The sequence below is a fragment of the Pholis gunnellus genome (assembly GCF_910591455.1).
Source record: "Pholis gunnellus genome assembly, chromosome: 23".
NCBI lineage: Eukaryota > Metazoa > Chordata > Actinopteri > Perciformes > Pholidae > Pholis > Pholis gunnellus.
In genome coordinates this window covers 7,295,572-7,312,928 of record NC_136550.1, presented here as the reverse complement: position 1 = coordinate 7,312,928, position 17,357 = coordinate 7,295,572, and the positions used below count along the sequence as shown (strand labels likewise).

The following is a 17,357-nucleotide window of genomic DNA, read 5'->3' as shown; positions in this document are numbered from 1 at the left end:
ACATACTCTGGCCGTGAGTGGTCCCCGTCCGTCAGATGCCGAGACAAACACTGACCGACCACAGGCCTCTCAGGACTGTGGAGCTGGGAGCGTCTTTGATTTCCCATTGTGAAGGTCTGCTGTCACCCCGACGCCTTTTTCGGCATGAGTTAACAATTCACAAGCGCTGCGGCCCATTCACAGCGGACAGATTGTACAATAGCGGGCGCAACACAGACAGCTTCTCTCTGTAACCTCAGTTCAAGTGCATTCTTGTTGCCTTGCAGCTAAAAATGGTTTCAAAGTGTTTCACAAGCACTGTGCTTAGCGGATTGCACTGCACAAAGAAGTAACAGCCTCGTCGCAGCCCACGTCGAGACATCAAGTAACTCTGTTTCTAACTTGACTGCAGCCATTGAGCGGACAAGAAGGGCCAAAAAAAACACAAGCGGTTTGTTTGCAAAGCTGCAAACCATCAGGGACAAACGGAGCAGCAAGGCTAACTCAACACTGACAGTTGACTGTCGGAAATGACCAGCGATTCTTCTTTATTTATGGTTACCATACAGTGAATCATGAATACCATTAGATTCTACTATATATTCACTTTGGAGATATAATGTCACAGTGTGATTTCCGCCATTATATCACACTTTTAAGTCACGCTCTCATGCAAAGTAATTCACATTAAATGACCATGCTAATACTATTACCAACCGAAAAGTTGTTAGCTTGATTGACACACATTATCGTATGGTTAGCGAATGCCAAGAAGTCTGTGTTTGTGGATGAACTTGTTCAGGTTTTGAGACATCTGTCTTTTGGTGGTAGATTCCTCCTCCACAACGCAACAGAGATGAATACAATGACTGACAATTCTCCAAGGGGCCATTTCTTACTAGAAAAAAAGCAGTTCCAAAGAAAACCTTTCACGGTGAGGTCTGTGGTTTTCTGGAGTAACACGAAGCTGCTGACTTATCGATGAGTCATTTTTCGACGCGATGACAAAATCTCTCTCACCTCGATGGTACTGGGATGGCAGCAGAGATTTCAATGACAGATATGTTCAAACCTGGACTAACTAAAACAAACACTAAAGATAAAAATCTGATTTTTCTTTGAACATTTGGATGACCTGAACCCTTTTGATGGTGTGCGTGTTGTTGTGTGTGTTCTGCCCGGGCCTGCACGCTGCACACTACATCATTTGAGTGTGTTGCTTATGTGTATACCTGCTGCAGTGGCCTGTAATTATCACAATATTCGAGCTGGATGTCTCAGCTTCACTTCGCCCTCCACTGAGAGCCGGATGTCGGGATGTTGTTGTTTCATTGAGGGGCTAATATCCACTGGGGCAGCCTGACCGGCCAAATGACTTCCTCCTGGTTTGATAGAGGAGTAATTATTTCCTCAAAGCCCCTCCCTCCTCCACTCCCTTCCTCCTTTTACCCCCCTGACAGAGACGGAAAAAACCCCCCCAAAACATCAAATTACTCCAACGGCTTTGTATTTTCTAGTTTGTTTAGCGTTTAGAAATAGATAAGTCAGCAAAGACGCAGGGTTACAAGGGGACTACAGGACTAGCAGCAATCAACAGCTTGATGAATGTGAGCCTCCACGCTAGCCACCCACTCCCCGTTCACTCCCTAAGGGGTCGGGAGAACATGTTTCTTCCTGTCCCGAGAGTTGGAGGGAGGTTACTGGTGACAGTGTGACTGGCGCCGAGTGCAAACACACACACACACACACACACACACACACACACACACAGTCAGCCAACAGAGATACACAGACTAGCAGGGGATTTGTTGTGCTTTCTGGGTTTGTTTTTCTACGAGCACTACAGCGTTCAGTTTGTCTGAGGCAGATGAGCGAGGCACATGTGCAGTGTAGCTCACGCATGGTTACAGTTGGCTCATGTACTTATCTAAGCAGTTATTAGAATCCAACTGCTCTGTTTCCTGTCTGCAGCTCCAGTAAAAATGAATTCATCTGCAATTTATTTTAAATACAGCCCCATGGTAATCATTTTTTAATAAAGATTCATAAGAATGGCCCTTCCGGCAACAACCAGGTAGCTCAGCAGATCACGGTGCATGTTCCACATTTACGACCTCTTGGAGCATCACGTCCTCCGTCTCTTTCTGCCTTTATAATTCTCCACTGTGCACTTTGTCAGAATGCGGAAATGGCCAAAAAGGTTTTATGAATTAAAAAATGTATTTCATCCTGCCAGGGTTTGACAAAATGACAAACATTTCCTAATATCTGCTGTACATTACCAACATTATTATAGGACAATATTCAGTGTTTTTTTTTTATGCGTGCACAATAATAAGCTTTCCCTCACATACAAGTGCAATGAATAGCAGGAGTCCTTCTAGAAGGCAGATCTGTGGAACCAATAAGTTCCCTCTGATCCTCCACGAAAACTACTCAGCATGTCTGATCCTAATGAAGAACCAATTCAGTGTAAAAAAGGTGATTTTGTTCTGAAATCAGTTCATAATAAGTGGTGGAAGAAATATTCTGATCCTCCTATTTAAAGCTGCACGAACCAATATTTTTACATTAATTACGTGCAATGTGAAAGGGCTCACTTATAGGGACAAACACACAGATAATCATCATCCCTCAGCTCTACAGAGCATTTTATCATTTTCCAGCTCATCGTTTTATTTTTCCCACCTGCAGATTTACTGTTTGGGTTCACTCCTACCGCATTCATTAACGCCGTTTCCAGATACAACAAGTGTCTGTTTAAAGCGAAAAACGTTCCGATAAACCCAGGCATCAAATGGTAGATAGAGTTAGCGACTAGCTAATTATTAGCAGCTAAAAGAGCAAGATATCAAGATCAAGAAATATTTAGAGCTAAGACTAAAACAGAGCTAAACTCAGAGTAAATATTGGACTTAGAATGGTCAGCTCACGCGTTCATCATTAGGTGATAGTATGCCAATGTAGTGAAGTAAAAAGTACTTCTGAACAACAAGTTGGCGAAGTATAAAGGTAGCATAAAATAGAAATACTCAAGTAGAGTAAAGTTCCTCAAAACGGTACTCAAGCCCAGTGCTTGAGTAAATGTGCTGAGCGACTTTGACCACTGGTTATAACATTACCTGTCAAAGCAGCTGAGTTTTATTAAAACGTTGGCATAGGAGCTCGTTGTATATTCTGTTTGACGCACTGCCTTTGATGCCTCAGATCAAGCATCACATCAATGGGAGAAGTCGACCCTCTGTACCTTGTGACCTGAGCGGGGGAAAACAGTGTTCCCCTTCATATCGCATCTTTCATGTCTTAAGATGATGTGCGAGCACCGGCCGTGGTTTCATTGGCCCGCTGGGCTTGAAAGTCCCACATTCACTTCTAAAAGGCTAATTTGTTTTGTGTCCGTATTTGAAGTCAACTAGCAGTAAATGTGACTGACTACTTGGTTAGTTTGATAGTTGTGTCGGAGGTTTGAGGGCAAGCAGAGGGTGCTCACTTGACGCACACGCCACGTGCACAGAGGAACAGCCTGTGATATTCCCCAACATATGTTTAGGAATACCTCTGTGCCTGTTTAAACAAAGTGTCATAACATTTACTAAAGGTTTTTCACGGCACGCAATGTGCACCTCTGGTCGTGTGCACTTCGTGGTCATTGGTCGGGCCGTGTGTGTGTGTGTGTGTGTTTGTGAGTGTGTGTGTGTGTGTGTGTGTGTGTTACTCACACATACTTCAGCAGAACTGCCTGGACTTCCATCCCTGAGGAGTTCCATCTGCAGGTGGGAGCCAGCGAATCTAAACACACACATTAATACACACGCACACATATATACATATATATTAGTCTATACAATATATATTTGTACAAACATAAATGTAACATTCAACTCAATTCAGAAATACTTTTCCGTAGTAAAAGTTAATTTTTAAAACATTTAAGGAATTATCGCCAGTGGCTGGTTAGCTTAGCTTAGCATAAAGACTAGAAAGAAGGGTTAACAGCTCACCTGGCTCAGTCCAAAGCTAGGTGAGCTCTTACGATCATTAATTAAAACGTTTTATTTCATATGTTTAGTCCAAAGTATAAAAACTATTTATGAGCAGCCCAATAACATTACTGTACTCCTGCTGAAAAAGATGACAGCAGCTGATTGACCGTGGGAGCTGGAAAGCTGAGCCTGTTACCACAAATTAGATTAGATCATTTAGTCGCGTGTCTGTGCGTGTGTGTGTGTGTGCCGTAAGTAATATACATATATTTACATCTGACATCTGCATCTTCTCAAGGTCAGATGGTAAGACGCAAACATTACTCACAACCCCCTCTTGATATCACAAAGCCAGATTCCCTTTGTGTGTGTCGGTGCTCACGTAGCCAACGCATATAGCAAAATGCCAGCTAGGCAGATTCACCTCACACTCATTTCAAATTCCGACATCATCTGAGCTTGAAAGTCTTTGCTAGGGGCCTTTATACCTAAATAACCTTAGTATCTGCATTATATATGACATCTATAGACCCTCTGGCAGAGATAAAAGACGTTAATAAACCCAGATACTGCAACAAGTTAAGTACTGGGAAGTCATTGAGAGCTTAAAAAAAAAACAATCAGCAAACAAGAATTCAGAAACAGTACGTCTAATACTGAGATCTTATCAGGGTCAGCCGGCACCAAACACGCTCCATGAGAGGAATTTCAAGAGATCAATAAGGAACTCTCATGTGAACTCACAGTGGAGCAGTGGAGATTAGAAGGCCTCAATAAACTGGATCTTGAAAAAGGGGGGGATTTGATTAGTGAAGTAGGTGATGGTCAAATGATGATGCAAACCTTTCAAACCACGGACGCTTGCAGTTGTTCTGATGGTGCCACTAATTGGGATTAATAAAGTCACATGGTATGAGTGAGAGTCAGAAAGCTAGTGATTGGTTGCAATCAGCATTAATTCAACTTCCACTCTATCACAATGTGACATTTTGAACTATAGGGATAGCTATTTTCAGTTCTCTTTGTCCTACTTAGAGCACTTATAAAAGCCAGTCAAACCCATGGATGCCTGTCTTGGTGAAGAGTGAGATTAGTTAAGTTTAGTTTGATTCCTGGAAGTTAATGGGATCAGATAGCATTTCATCTCTGGAGAATGGTAAAACAGCATTACGTGTCTGCATAAATGGACTACACCCTGTAAATCAAATATGCATGATGTCAATAAACAAATCCGATACATCAAATTCCAGCTCCGCTTCCTGCTTTCATGGAGCAAATTGACAGCAGATGAACATGAGTATCAGAATTTCAGAAATGGCAGTTTTTAACTACCCCTTTGACTTCAAAACAATACATGTTTGACCAGCAGAAGTAGAGCGGTACAACTAATCAGTAGATCGTTAATTCTGCAAAACACAGAGACTGGGTGGCGTGTGCTCTGAGGAGCATCTGTGGTATGGAGAAGAGAGTGATTTCAGGGCTGACGGCAGCAGTTGTTTGTGCGGCGGGCTCAGGAAGAGGTGCGGGGCGGAGGTTGAGGTGGTGGTGGTGATGGTGGTGGTGGAGGAGGAGGGGACGGGTGTGCAGGTTACCTGAGCGTGGAGCGAGGAGGGGTAGGTGAAAGCGGGTGGGAGGGCCTGCGACAGCTCCGCCGGGTACAGCGGGTATGAGGCCCACACATCTGGGCTGCTGGGATAAAGAGCAGGCACTGTGAGCTCATCTGTGGAAAGAAGAAACAGGAGGAGTGGAGTGAGGAGAGTGGCCAGCGGATGGGTGGGTGGCTAGAGAGACAGGGTGGCGGCGGCGGCGGCGTACGTGGTCATGGAGGTGGACTACAGGGGGGGGGGTATGAGTTATCCGAAGTAGCTTCCTCTCGTTTAATTTCCTTGAACCGACTGACCGTTTGCTAAACCCTCAAACAGCGATGTCCAATCATTGCTTGGCAACCATAACTAGGCATGGCAGACCTGTCAAGCCTGGGGTTTCTCAACATGCCAAAGCGGTGTGCATTGGGCTGTAGTGAGAGCGATACTACTTGGCAAATTATTTGGAGGATGGAGTGTTTATTTTTTCAGAAAACAACAAAGCAAAAGTGTATGGAATGAATTAAAATATGTGTTTATCTGCTCAAGCCTGAGCTACAATCGATAGCATGTTCATCCACTAGCTTACTACCTACAGTAGCAACCAAGGCTGTTCGATTTGGGGCATTTTTGGCGGTTCTGTACTGCTTTTCATTGGATTTGGGGAAAATTACACTCCAGCAACCCTAGCCAACAATACCCAAGACAACCATACGTTTGCCTTTTCTCTTATAACTGTAAGGGAAAACATACCGATTGAAAAAGCATGATCTTAAATAGTTTTCTTATCATACTAAAAATACTAGGATTGTCTAGCTCTACACTGCAATACAAGAACAACGCCTTTTATTCATTTAGCATTACACTACGTGTCTTATAAGGGTGCATGAACTGCTGATCAGTGGACCTAGTTCGCACAATACCTTGCCTAAAGCTAGTATGTAGCATCAAGTGCATATCTAAGACCCCTTTTTACCCCAATTCTTGTTTTGAAATGAGTCAGCTGGAAACATTACTAAATCAGCCGGAGATGGCGTTTTGCACAGACTTACATTGGCCTGATTATCTATTTAGCTACAGCTCTGACAATTGTCGTTCTTCTGCTTGAAATCGTAGGCACATTACTTGGTAAAACTGTCTCTATTGTTATTCTAAAACTGCATATGTCCCGTGTGAGAACGGAAAGCTTAACAGGCGTAGCAACACTCGCTAAGAGGGCGGGGATTACCAAACAGTCAATTACCCTCCCCTTAAATATCTAAAACTGACTTAACTCAGGATAAACCGTCCCAGATATGATGAATTACTCGAGTCGAGTGGAAAGTGGGGAAAAAAGGAGTATAGTGCATGAGTGAAGAGATAGGTGACAGTGCAGAGTGGTACAGAGTAAGTGTACATAGAATCATAAGAAACATTGGCGAACCATCAGATAGCCGCACAATCTTAAGGAGCGTTTTCCCTGTGCACCCTGTGTCTCCTGCTCAGTGTTAATCACAACATGATCAGAGAACTGGCTGATTTAAACATCCCTTATCAGGAAATGACAGCAATTTCTCTCCTGGTGATTACGTCATGGTTTCATTAATCGTTTCCTTCCATTTTCCAGTGAGGCCCCAAGTACACACCCTCTCTCTGGCGAAAAAAAAAGATCCAAGATAAGAGCAGTTTGGTCATTTAGGAGGAATGTACAACCACAGCTGGCCTATGTTCAACTATCAATGCCTGATTCTTGCAGAATCCTTTAACCCCCTCGGAAAAATATTTAACTAAATGGAGAATTGGAGTACAGAGCTGCATTGGCATATTCAGTACACGCCTCATGCTCAAAGGCTTTGATTCTAAATAATTAGAGCAATGGCTAATAATGAGTCATTAATCAAGCAGGAGGGAATAAGTTGTTTAGGGGGTAGAATGCTAATCAAGTCAACCCACTACGGCACAGAATCTGATTTCAAACAATTATTTTATCATCATGATTTGGAGATGATGACATGGTTTCAACGAGGGAAAGAAAACACTTCACCAATAAAAGAAAAATCAGCTTTTCACTGTTTAGCAGTCGAGTCAATCTTCATTTTTCACGTATAGTCACAGCACGACTTCTCTACTAATGACAAATAATGGCTAACAGCTGTCCAGTCGCCCCAAACAATATCAAACTAATGGCCAAAGGAGGCAGCAACACAAAAAGTCAGACGACAAATGTGTTCGGAGTACTCACATGGGTCTCTGCTGATGAACTGTGGCCCGGGGCTCTGCTGGGAGGGAAGGGGGTTGGGGGTGCCAACCAGCTTGTTCTTGGCCATCTTGGTGTTGGCTTTGGCAAACTCCAGCCGAAGGGTCTGGGGGATCTCCGGATCAAACCGGACCCCCTGAGATCAAACGGAAAGATGTGTTAGCAAAAATATTGTTTCTTAGCAAGCGTTCATGCAATAGAGTAGATGGACTAGTTGATAAAAAAGTGCAACTATCATAAGGACTCACTCCACATTGGATTGTTTTTTTAGTTTTTTTATATAACTTATATTGTTTATTATCATTTCTATTCTTACAAAGGTTTAAAAGGTGAATATCAGATTTGTTTTAGATAGAATCAAACTCTTGGCAGTTAAGATATCCATGATTTTAATGTATACTTTAACACTGGGTATTCCAATTGATATATTTGATGATTTTCGGGAAATTTCTATTGTTTTATATGCTGATCAAATTTGAGTATCAACTAATTTCCTGCAAGGAGCAACAACATATTTATCGAGTTGTTCTAAGATTTCTCAAACTCAACACATAATGATGACGCTTAAAGAGTAATTAGTAACAGTGTACCTTAAAAAAACTGTAGCGTAAACAACAAGATTCATTGTTTTGTTCACTACTGAATTAGCGATGTTATAAATAAAGAGCAACTGCTTAGACCTGATAGTTCTGTGCCTCAGAGTAGTGATGAACCAGACTCATTTAGACCTAATTCAGTGGAGACAGTTCTAATGCATGTCTTCCACTTCATTCTCAGTCTTGTTGTGTGTTGTTTAGATGTCCATTGGGACCCGGCGGATATCTGGAATTGACACGTTGCTTCTTTTCACCTTTCGGCATTTTATTACGAAATGAACCGCCAAAATCTCAGAGTCAAGGAGACATTTTCAGTTGCTCAGACTATGAATCCTGCTGTAATGAAAGGCTCACTGTGGATCACAGTGTTATGCTGGTTGGACGCACGTGACGACCGGTAACTACCACAAATGAAAATCAGCTGGCTGGCGTAGGATGTCATTCACACCACGGTCAGACAAGCCACGAGGACCCTCGTTTTTTCTCTCCCTACTGAACTCTGTCACTGTAACCTAATATCATGACATCAAATCTGCCATTCGTCATCACATATTGCCAGCATCACCGCTTCCAGCCAGCCAAAAAGCTCTGCCAAATTCTTGAGATGCCACTGCTAAAAGCCTTCAGAGACACCAGTGCTCACGACAAGCAAGTAAATGTTGCATTCTCTCTTACAGTTTGATCTCCGCATGTGCAGTAGTCCAACTATTGTTTCTCAGGGAAAACAATAAAAGTGACATAAACAGACGTCTTTTTCATCCAAAAATAAATCAGCTATTTGTTTGCCCGCTGTGGAAGCGACAAGGCCTGGAAGAATTTCACCAGCAACTGTAAGCACCCCTCTAATTAACCTTGTTTGGTTGTCTTTTAAGAGACACATATAGGAAAACACCGACGGTCCGATCAATGGAGGAGAAAAGTAGTAAAGAGTAAAGTTCTCTGCAGCTAAAGAGAGAGAGAGAGAGATGGTGTTCTCTGCTTGTCCCTGCAGGCTCGAGCAACGCTGAGCTGAAACAAGCGAGGGATGACTCTTCTCATGAAGGGGAGGGAATTAACTAGGATTGCCTTGGCTCAGTGCGCTCGCAGCTTCAGCCAGTCGAGGCTACAGAGGTATAATAAGGTACACGGATATAATGAGGCCCGAGCACATCTCGAATCTCTACCTTAAAATGTGTCTTACGGCTCCTTAGCGCTTGCTTTGTTTCGGTGATGATCGTGGCTGTTGCAATGGTGTTGTTGGGAGGATCAAGTGTTTTTAAAAAGAGATCTGTTCTGCTTTGACGGGAAAACAAATCCCCCTTCCTTCCCTCTGTCTTTCTCATATTTCAATATGCAGATAGATGTTTGCAAAATCTGGCTTATCTCCATATGACCCCCGGGACGCTGCTTTCCCCGAAAAACAAGAGCACTGTTCAATTCTCAGCCCCACAGAGCGATTCTATGGGAACAGTCTGACTATTGTTGGCTCCTAATAAGATGATAATTTTCATACTTTCTTCAACTCTCTGCTCTGCCTTTGATGCGCTCCAAAAAACTCAATGAAAGTTGACAGACTCCACTCGCGTTGTCACAGTCCCACTTTAGGAGGATGATAAAAACGGATCTTTTTTTGTGACGAAGGGATGAACAAAAAAAAACGTAAGAAGCATTACGGTTAAAGATGTGGCGTATATCTAGACGCCTTAAAAATAAAACAAGTGGGGAAATAAAGCAGGGGCGAGAGCTGGTGTTCATTACGCTCTATCTGTGCTTTGTTTCAAGAGAGCTGAATAAAACCCTGTGAGGACGGGCTCTCTTTCATATTCTGCCTCATCAAGGCCCTCTCCTGAGCTACATTCTGAAATAAGTGAGATTAAAATTAAACCCTAGATCAATACATGCTATGTATATGTAGAAGAAGAGCTAATGGTCCTCCTGACCTTGCAGGATCCACGGCAAAGCTTTTAAGAAAAAAGGCTTTATTTACCCAACCAGAAACACTCCGACATACGTATTTAGAACAGCCGCGGTATGTTTGTCTTCACCGCCTTCTCCGTCTTTTTTTAATGCGCGCGATAGAAAATGTAGGAATGTCTGGATTTCCCTGTTATCAGATGCATTTGCACAGGAGGCAGAGAGAGAGCGATGCAATTTTCGAGTCATCACAAGATATGCTAGCGCCGAGCCGGTGCTTGAGAGGAGCACGAGGAGGGCATGACACTTACGTTCAAGGCATTCTTAGCAGCCTCCGCCTCTGATCGACTGTCAAAGCTGACAAACCCCACCGGCTGGGGAGACAAGAAGACAGAACAAAAGAAAGAAACATGGTTTAAGGCAGGAAAACTGAGTCGGCATTTCTGTCTGAGTGACATGGACATGGTTTTTCTTTTCTTTTCTTTTTTTCATTATTTCATTTTTATATCATATCCCCCCCCCACCCGTCTTTCTCTGTCTCTCCCTCTCTCTCTTGCCCTGTTTATAAAACTGTGGCGACAGAGCGAGAGAGAGAGAGAGGGAGAGAGAGAGAGGGAGAGAGAGGGGGGGAGAAATGGAGGCTGGCCGCTAACATTGTACAAGGAGAGTTCATCATTCACCTCCCATATGCCCAAATACGGGCAATGTGAGAGCGAGAAAGTGTGTGAGTGAGTGTGAGAGACGCAGAGAGGGGGGGGGGGGGGGGGGGGTGAAAGCTGAAAAAGGAGAAGAGATAGAAAATAAGATTAATTGTGTGTGTGTGTGGGGGGGGGGGGGGGGGGGTCTTGGGAATGAGAATTCAGAGGTTGAAGGTGAGAATGAAAACGAAAGAAAGCGAGAGCTAGAAACTGTTTTTCAGACCTCCTCAAAACAGGCCTGTCAGTTGAAAAGCATGCAACACATCTATTTCACCAGTGCTTGTTTTGTATTGTGGTGACATCACTCTAGAGCCTGTGCCCGCGGTAGTAAAGGTGAGCAAGAGGGAAAGGCAAAAAAAAAAGAAAAACCACACACCGATGCAGATATGAACAAAGAATGCACATTTTTGTGCGGTGGATCCGTGTGTGGATGGGGATGCTGAGAGGAGGTGGGGGTGAGGAGAAAATAAAATCTCTAAACATGTTGCTCCCATGGGGCTGCACTGCCGCGTGTGATCTGGAAAAGCAGTCTTGGGTTGTGGGAATTTTGAACAAGTAGAGAGAAAGAGGAGGAGGGAAAAACGAAAAGAAGAAAGATAGAAAAAAAAAAAGGAAAGGCGGACTAAGTGAAGACGTCAGGAGGAGGAAGCGTAACGGGAATATAAATAGAAAGGGTCTGGGATCTGGCTCTTGCTATATATGGAGATGGTTGTGTGTTCTCGGACTTGAAGGGAGAAGGGGATCGATTGATTTACGCCGCCAATGTCATTGCCATGAGTCGGGAGGAGTCACAAAAACAAATAGGGGCCCGAGGAATGTTGTACACTGCTTTGCGATACCTGAACTTCAGCAACTTGACGTCTGTCATGGGGAAGATGGCCGTTATGAAAGTACGAGGCAAGGTGGGGAGGTGCAACGGGTGGCCAAAGTGCACAAAGAGCGTCTCACTTACTCATTAAACAGGCAAAACAAAACTCGCACAGGCCACATTTTCTACATTGTGAAACTTGGGAAGCAGTAGCCTTCGAGTCGCTGCTCATTTAAAGATTTACTAAAAAGCAGCATTTCACTGCCTTCTCTGAAAGAAAACTTCAAAACCCATCCATCAGTGTGGCTCTGTGGCACCTGTAACCGCATTTGATGCCGCAGCGTCCTGGAGTACGCTTCACTGCAGCGAGGTGAGAAATTAGCAAATCAGCAAAAGCAAGATTTCAGGCAGTGTTCGGTTACTCTTTGCGTATTTTTTATGCAAAAATACTCGTTATACTAGACACAAAACATAGGTGCTGATTGCCTTTTGAAAGATTTGTACAGCATGAAACCACAATGAAACAAAAGAAAGGGGAAATCCCAAACCATGCAATGGGATCTTACTTGTTCTGAGGAAATTTCACCACTGGGAGAAAAAAAAACGTCTTTCCTTTGTTCTTAGTTTAGCGGTATTATAGTCAGCACATTCGGTCGAAATCGCCCTAAACCCCTCCTAATGAGCATGTCACGTCAGGGAAGCGGTGTAATTTGGTAATAAGTACGCTGACATGAAGCTAAATTGCTTAACTCTTGATGTGGACACCTGTCAGCAGAGCTCATTTTCAGTCCTTTCGCCCCGAGAGGCAAAACTCAACCGTCAGTACTGCTCTTGTCAAAACACTCGCTTTGGCACCTCAAAAATCTTTTCCCGTCATCCCTTCCCATCCCCGCACATCCCACCGGAGTTGACTGTCTGTAACTACAAGCATATACTATCCGACTGCCAAAGGCAAGTTGGTGCAACACTTTTTCCCTTACCTCCCCCCCAATAAACTTTTTTTTTTTCCCCCCCAATTCCAGGTACCACCTGACAAAGGGTGCTAATCTGTCATAGTCCCCGAGACGAAAGCACAGAGAAGGAAGAAAAAAAAAAACAGGACAAAGAAAAGACAACAAAATTGAAGGTGTCGATGAGCAAGAAAAAGTAGTGCAGTAACAGTAACAGCATGATGAGAGACTGACGTTTTCATTTTGTGAACACAGCCCCCAGTGCGTCTTGTAGCATACCTGTTTAGACGTGAGTTTGATCAAGGAGCCTTCATAGCCCTGAAACAAACAAAGAAAATGTCAAAAAGGTGAACAAAACAGCTTTAACTTAAAGCAGAGCTGTATGACTGACGAGATACGTTGTTTTACGAGTCAAAGAGCCCTTATGAAGACCATATGGACCAAATGTTGCGCCTTAGCTGATAAATCAAGATTTACTGCTCACGATCTAAAGCGTTCACTCGGAGTACATACCATGAGCGTTATCTACGAGAGATTAGATGCATGGCAATCGTGACCATTATTCACTTTAACTGCATTATGTCGACGGAACCAAAAAAAGGGTCTACATGCAGTCACTAGAGCTAAACTCTGGGACTCTTTGTGCCTCTGACAACGTGAAGTTTCTGAGGTGCAGCAAATAGCTTTGTTTTTGTTTCGCAGGCAGCGAGCCATTTTTCCATGAGACTCACACACACGTAAGCTTCCCGCGGATCAAGATGTGATTGAACCTCGGCTTTCGGAACACAGACACTTGAACCTCGCGGGAGAGTTTTCCATTGCCGTTTATTTCATCACCATTAATGGAGGTCCCATTGACTGCTGGAAAAGAAAGGGCTGCTAAGAATAGCAGCAGCCCATCCATTTAAAACATACAAACATACCTTAAATGGTCTGAACAGGAGATAGAGCTCCCGCGGCTTAATATCCAGCGGTAGCCCACTGACGAATAGCGTTCGGACCTGAGGAAGACAAGAAAAGAGATCATGTATTTTTCATTAACCTCCACTAGTTATAAATAGCTACCTTGAATACAGTACCTGACAGTAACAGATGAGGTAATGAGGAAAAGGACACTGAACATGAGTTCTTTTGTTTAAATAGTTCTCTCACTAAAAGATAGACTTTTCAAACATCGTCTTTCAGCTCGGCAAACACACTCACACACTCAATCACAAGCACACACCTTTTTTTTTTTACAGTAAGTTTATTGTATTCTCCTGCGTAATCTACGGCCTGCTGAGTTTTACGGCAATCCTCCCTCCTCGCAGCTGTAGCCTCTGTTTTACATTTGAACTTTTCAACTTGCAACTTGAGCTGGCATTGCTGGGGATTTACAATGTATATGCTCACAAAGAGAGACTAAAGGGAAATGTAATTGTCAGAGAAGCTGGGAAACATGATAGCACTTACATTTTCAGTGAGAAAATCTCAATTTACCTACTATTTTTTAAAAACAGCTATACCTAAAAACAACATTTTAAACTGCATATGGTGCCGGCAACCTCAAAGTCAACCCTGAGAGATGAAAAACTTGGGGATGAACTCATCTGTCGCACTTCATGCGCTAAGAAAAGGGATAAACTACAAATATTGCCTCGGAAACTATGGGGGACGCTGTACAAGAGAACAACTACATTTCCGTGCAATAAAAGGTAAAGAGTGCAGTTGAGCAAAATGCATCTGAAGGCTTGCCACTCAAATGTCCAACAGAGACGTCCAATTAGAATGTTGATGCCGAATATTTTTTTTTGAATATTAACAGTTAAGCCCCAAAAAGGGTCTTGATATTTAAAGGAAACAGTAACAATAAATGTCCATTCAATATGAAGCAGCAGCCAGTCAGCTTAGCTTAAGCAAAAGACTGGAAACGGGGAAACAGCTAGCTTGACTCCGTCCGAAGGTAACAAAGCACCTTTTTAAAAAGGTCACTTATTATTATTATATCTTGTGTGTTCAATCTGCAAACAGAAATGTACCAACGACAACACTATCAGGCTGCCATGTCTATAAAGGCTGGTGTGAACAGCAGTAGATCTCTCAACATATATGCACACGCTGAGTAAACACAGACTACAGCGCGACAAGACACAGGTGTTGAGACGTCCAGTCGCTGCTGACAAATGCAGATCTGGTTCCTTTTTGGAGGCAAATAAACAGGACAATTCGACTTGTTACATGTATATTGTAGATGTGCCTGTCCTTAATAATGGGTCAGTATGGTAAAGAGTTGTTAACGCAGGTATTTCTAACAATAAGCTACAACATTTGTCTTCCGTTAATACAACAGCTCTCAAGCAATGACAAAAATGTAAATCCTATATTCCTCCAGTTAAGTGGTACTAAGATAACTGGGGCAGACATGACATCATTTTAGACACTTTTATTAAATTACCAGGCACTAATCACACCTCATACCTGGAATTATCACCTAATTTAAGTTGGCTTGGTACAAGAAAATAATTGCTTTCGTGCACATGAGACATCAAAATGAAACAATAGACTGTGAGCCTCAAACAGACTTCCAGCAGCTCCACCCTTCACACACCCACATCAATAATGTCATAGTGGATTGTAATGTGTAATTCAATTATTTATTCAATATTCAGATTCTATTTAAGGCTGAATTTAGGATAAACCCGTAGGTATGCAATTACACGGAGTAGATTCATAGCTCCCACATTCATTAGATAGTAGATTCACAACTCCGGGGACAAAGAAACTGCTGAACTAACACTACACCTCATTCCCTCATGTAACCTGATACGCACCACTGATGCCAAAGGCAGAGCAACACACAAACAAAGGAGCTTAGCAACTGGGGGAGCAATAGCTGGCGACTGCCAAACTGGCCACCCTGCCAAAATATCTCACCTCGGCGACTTTCTCACCTTCGCTCTTATCTTATCTTATCTGAGTCAAGCTGAACCCTGCAGGGCTGTCACTGGGCTCTGTCTCTGGCAGGTCTGTTTAAATAAACTCTTTCAGAGGGTCTCCTTATATGGAGTTACATAGGAACAAAGAGTCAGAACAGGATGGTATCAATCAGACACCAGCAAGGGCAGCCGCTGACAGCAGTTAGGGCCGATAAATCTAATAGTGAGGCAGTGAAAAAGCGCAGTAGATATTGAAGATGTGATGAAACAACAAAATCCTAAAAGAAGTTGTTTTCACACAGACTGGCATCAAAACTGTAGGATTGAAATGTCTATTAAGGACTTGAAACTGCACGTGACCACAAAATGACGCATGAGTGAAAACCTGTTAAGTAAATATACTGGCCCTGACTTTTTAAAATAATATTACAGTAACACAACGGGTTATTTTGACATGATAATCATGCAGACTGCAGCGTTTCCTCAAATTGTACCTTCAACAGAAGGTTGGCACACATCTTAAGAAAATCCTCGTCATCTAACTCGCCTTCGCCAAGTTATCTGAGATCCCAATTTTGGATTTGAACTCCTATCTTCGGTCACGAGGCCAACAGAAACTTGAGAGCTGGATGTGCTGCACGAGTTCAGACAAACGCACACAACAATGAGTCCTCTACGCACACAGAACAATGGGACATTCTTGGCTGTGTCGAACCCTCTTTGCCGAGACTTCCTGACGTCAGCTGTTGTGATACATGATCGGTTCGACGTGTGTCCGGTGTGCAGTCGAGTGATTCACAGACATATGTGGCTCTCTCTCCCGCACACATCTGCTGCTGATTACGGCATTAGTCGTTATTTTACGTCGCTTCGACACTCGCTCGAAAAGGCGTCGTAAAAAACGCTGCTTTGCCACCAGGTAAAGCGAAACATCAAAGTTTCACGATGTAGTAAACTGAAGGTCGAGCCAGGGGTTGAGCAGATTCTGCAAATTCGTGAAAAAAAGCAAAGATACGCCCTCTGCCACCGCTTTATTGGGTTTTAGAAGCATTGTTTTATTGGTTCCTCGTGAGTCACATACCTACATTTCCATAGTGCTGAGTGGCCTGGTGTGGGCCTTTGAATCATTGACCGTTTATGGCGTGCTCGCCCACCAGCACGAGAGGCAGGCCTCGATCACAAACAGCAGCCGCTACCTACCGCGAGCCAGCTGAGGACTTCACAGCCGGCGTACCAGTGCAGTTCCCTGGCAACGCCTTAGCAGACTACAGCAGAGTTTGGAGCCCCAGGCCAAAAAACATCACATCCTATTAAGGCCACTTCTGTAGCAAGTCCCATGGGATCAATGCACCTCTAATCAGTGATTCTTGACTCCACAAGCCCCGGATGAGGTCATCACCTTATTGATACTCTATCATCGCACCTTGAAAGGTTTGCTGGTGCCACCCTAAAGGCTGGGGGAGGAGGAGGGTTGAGGGCTCTGTGAGGCCTTATCTTAAAGGATAACTCTGTTTTGAAGATTGCGTTTTTTTGTTGTTTCTGCACATTGCGATAACATTGTACGCACGCAAGTAATTTCTGAGATCTGGGAAGTGTTAACGCATATTTTTATCATCAATTATTCTTTTTAATTATTTTCTCAATTAATCCTTTTGCCAATAAAATGCCATCATCATTTCCCAGAGCCCAAAATGACGTTATCAAAGTCCTGATTGT

General features: G+C 43.3%; 1 protein-coding gene across 1 annotated transcript in view; it reads right to left on the bottom strand.

Annotated features, from left to right (window-relative positions):
• LOC306714820 (RNA-binding protein with multiple splicing-like) overlaps window positions 1-17,357 on the bottom strand; it is a 33,090-nt gene that overhangs the window by 6,174 nt on the left and 9,559 nt on the right. Inside the window, exons 2-7 of the mRNA XM_079184963.1 lie at window positions 13,650-13,727; window positions 13,006-13,044; window positions 10,582-10,644; window positions 7,767-7,917; window positions 5,555-5,682; window positions 3,699-3,768 (exon numbers count right to left, since the gene is read on the bottom strand). Of these exons, the coding sequence (XP_079041089.1) occupies window positions 3,706-3,768; window positions 5,555-5,682; window positions 7,767-7,917; window positions 10,582-10,644; window positions 13,006-13,044; window positions 13,650-13,727 (522 nt within the window). The 3' untranslated portion in view covers window positions 3,699-3,705. The remainder of the gene's footprint in view (window positions 1-3,698; window positions 3,769-5,554; window positions 5,683-7,766; window positions 7,918-10,581; window positions 10,645-13,005; window positions 13,045-13,649; window positions 13,728-17,357) is intronic.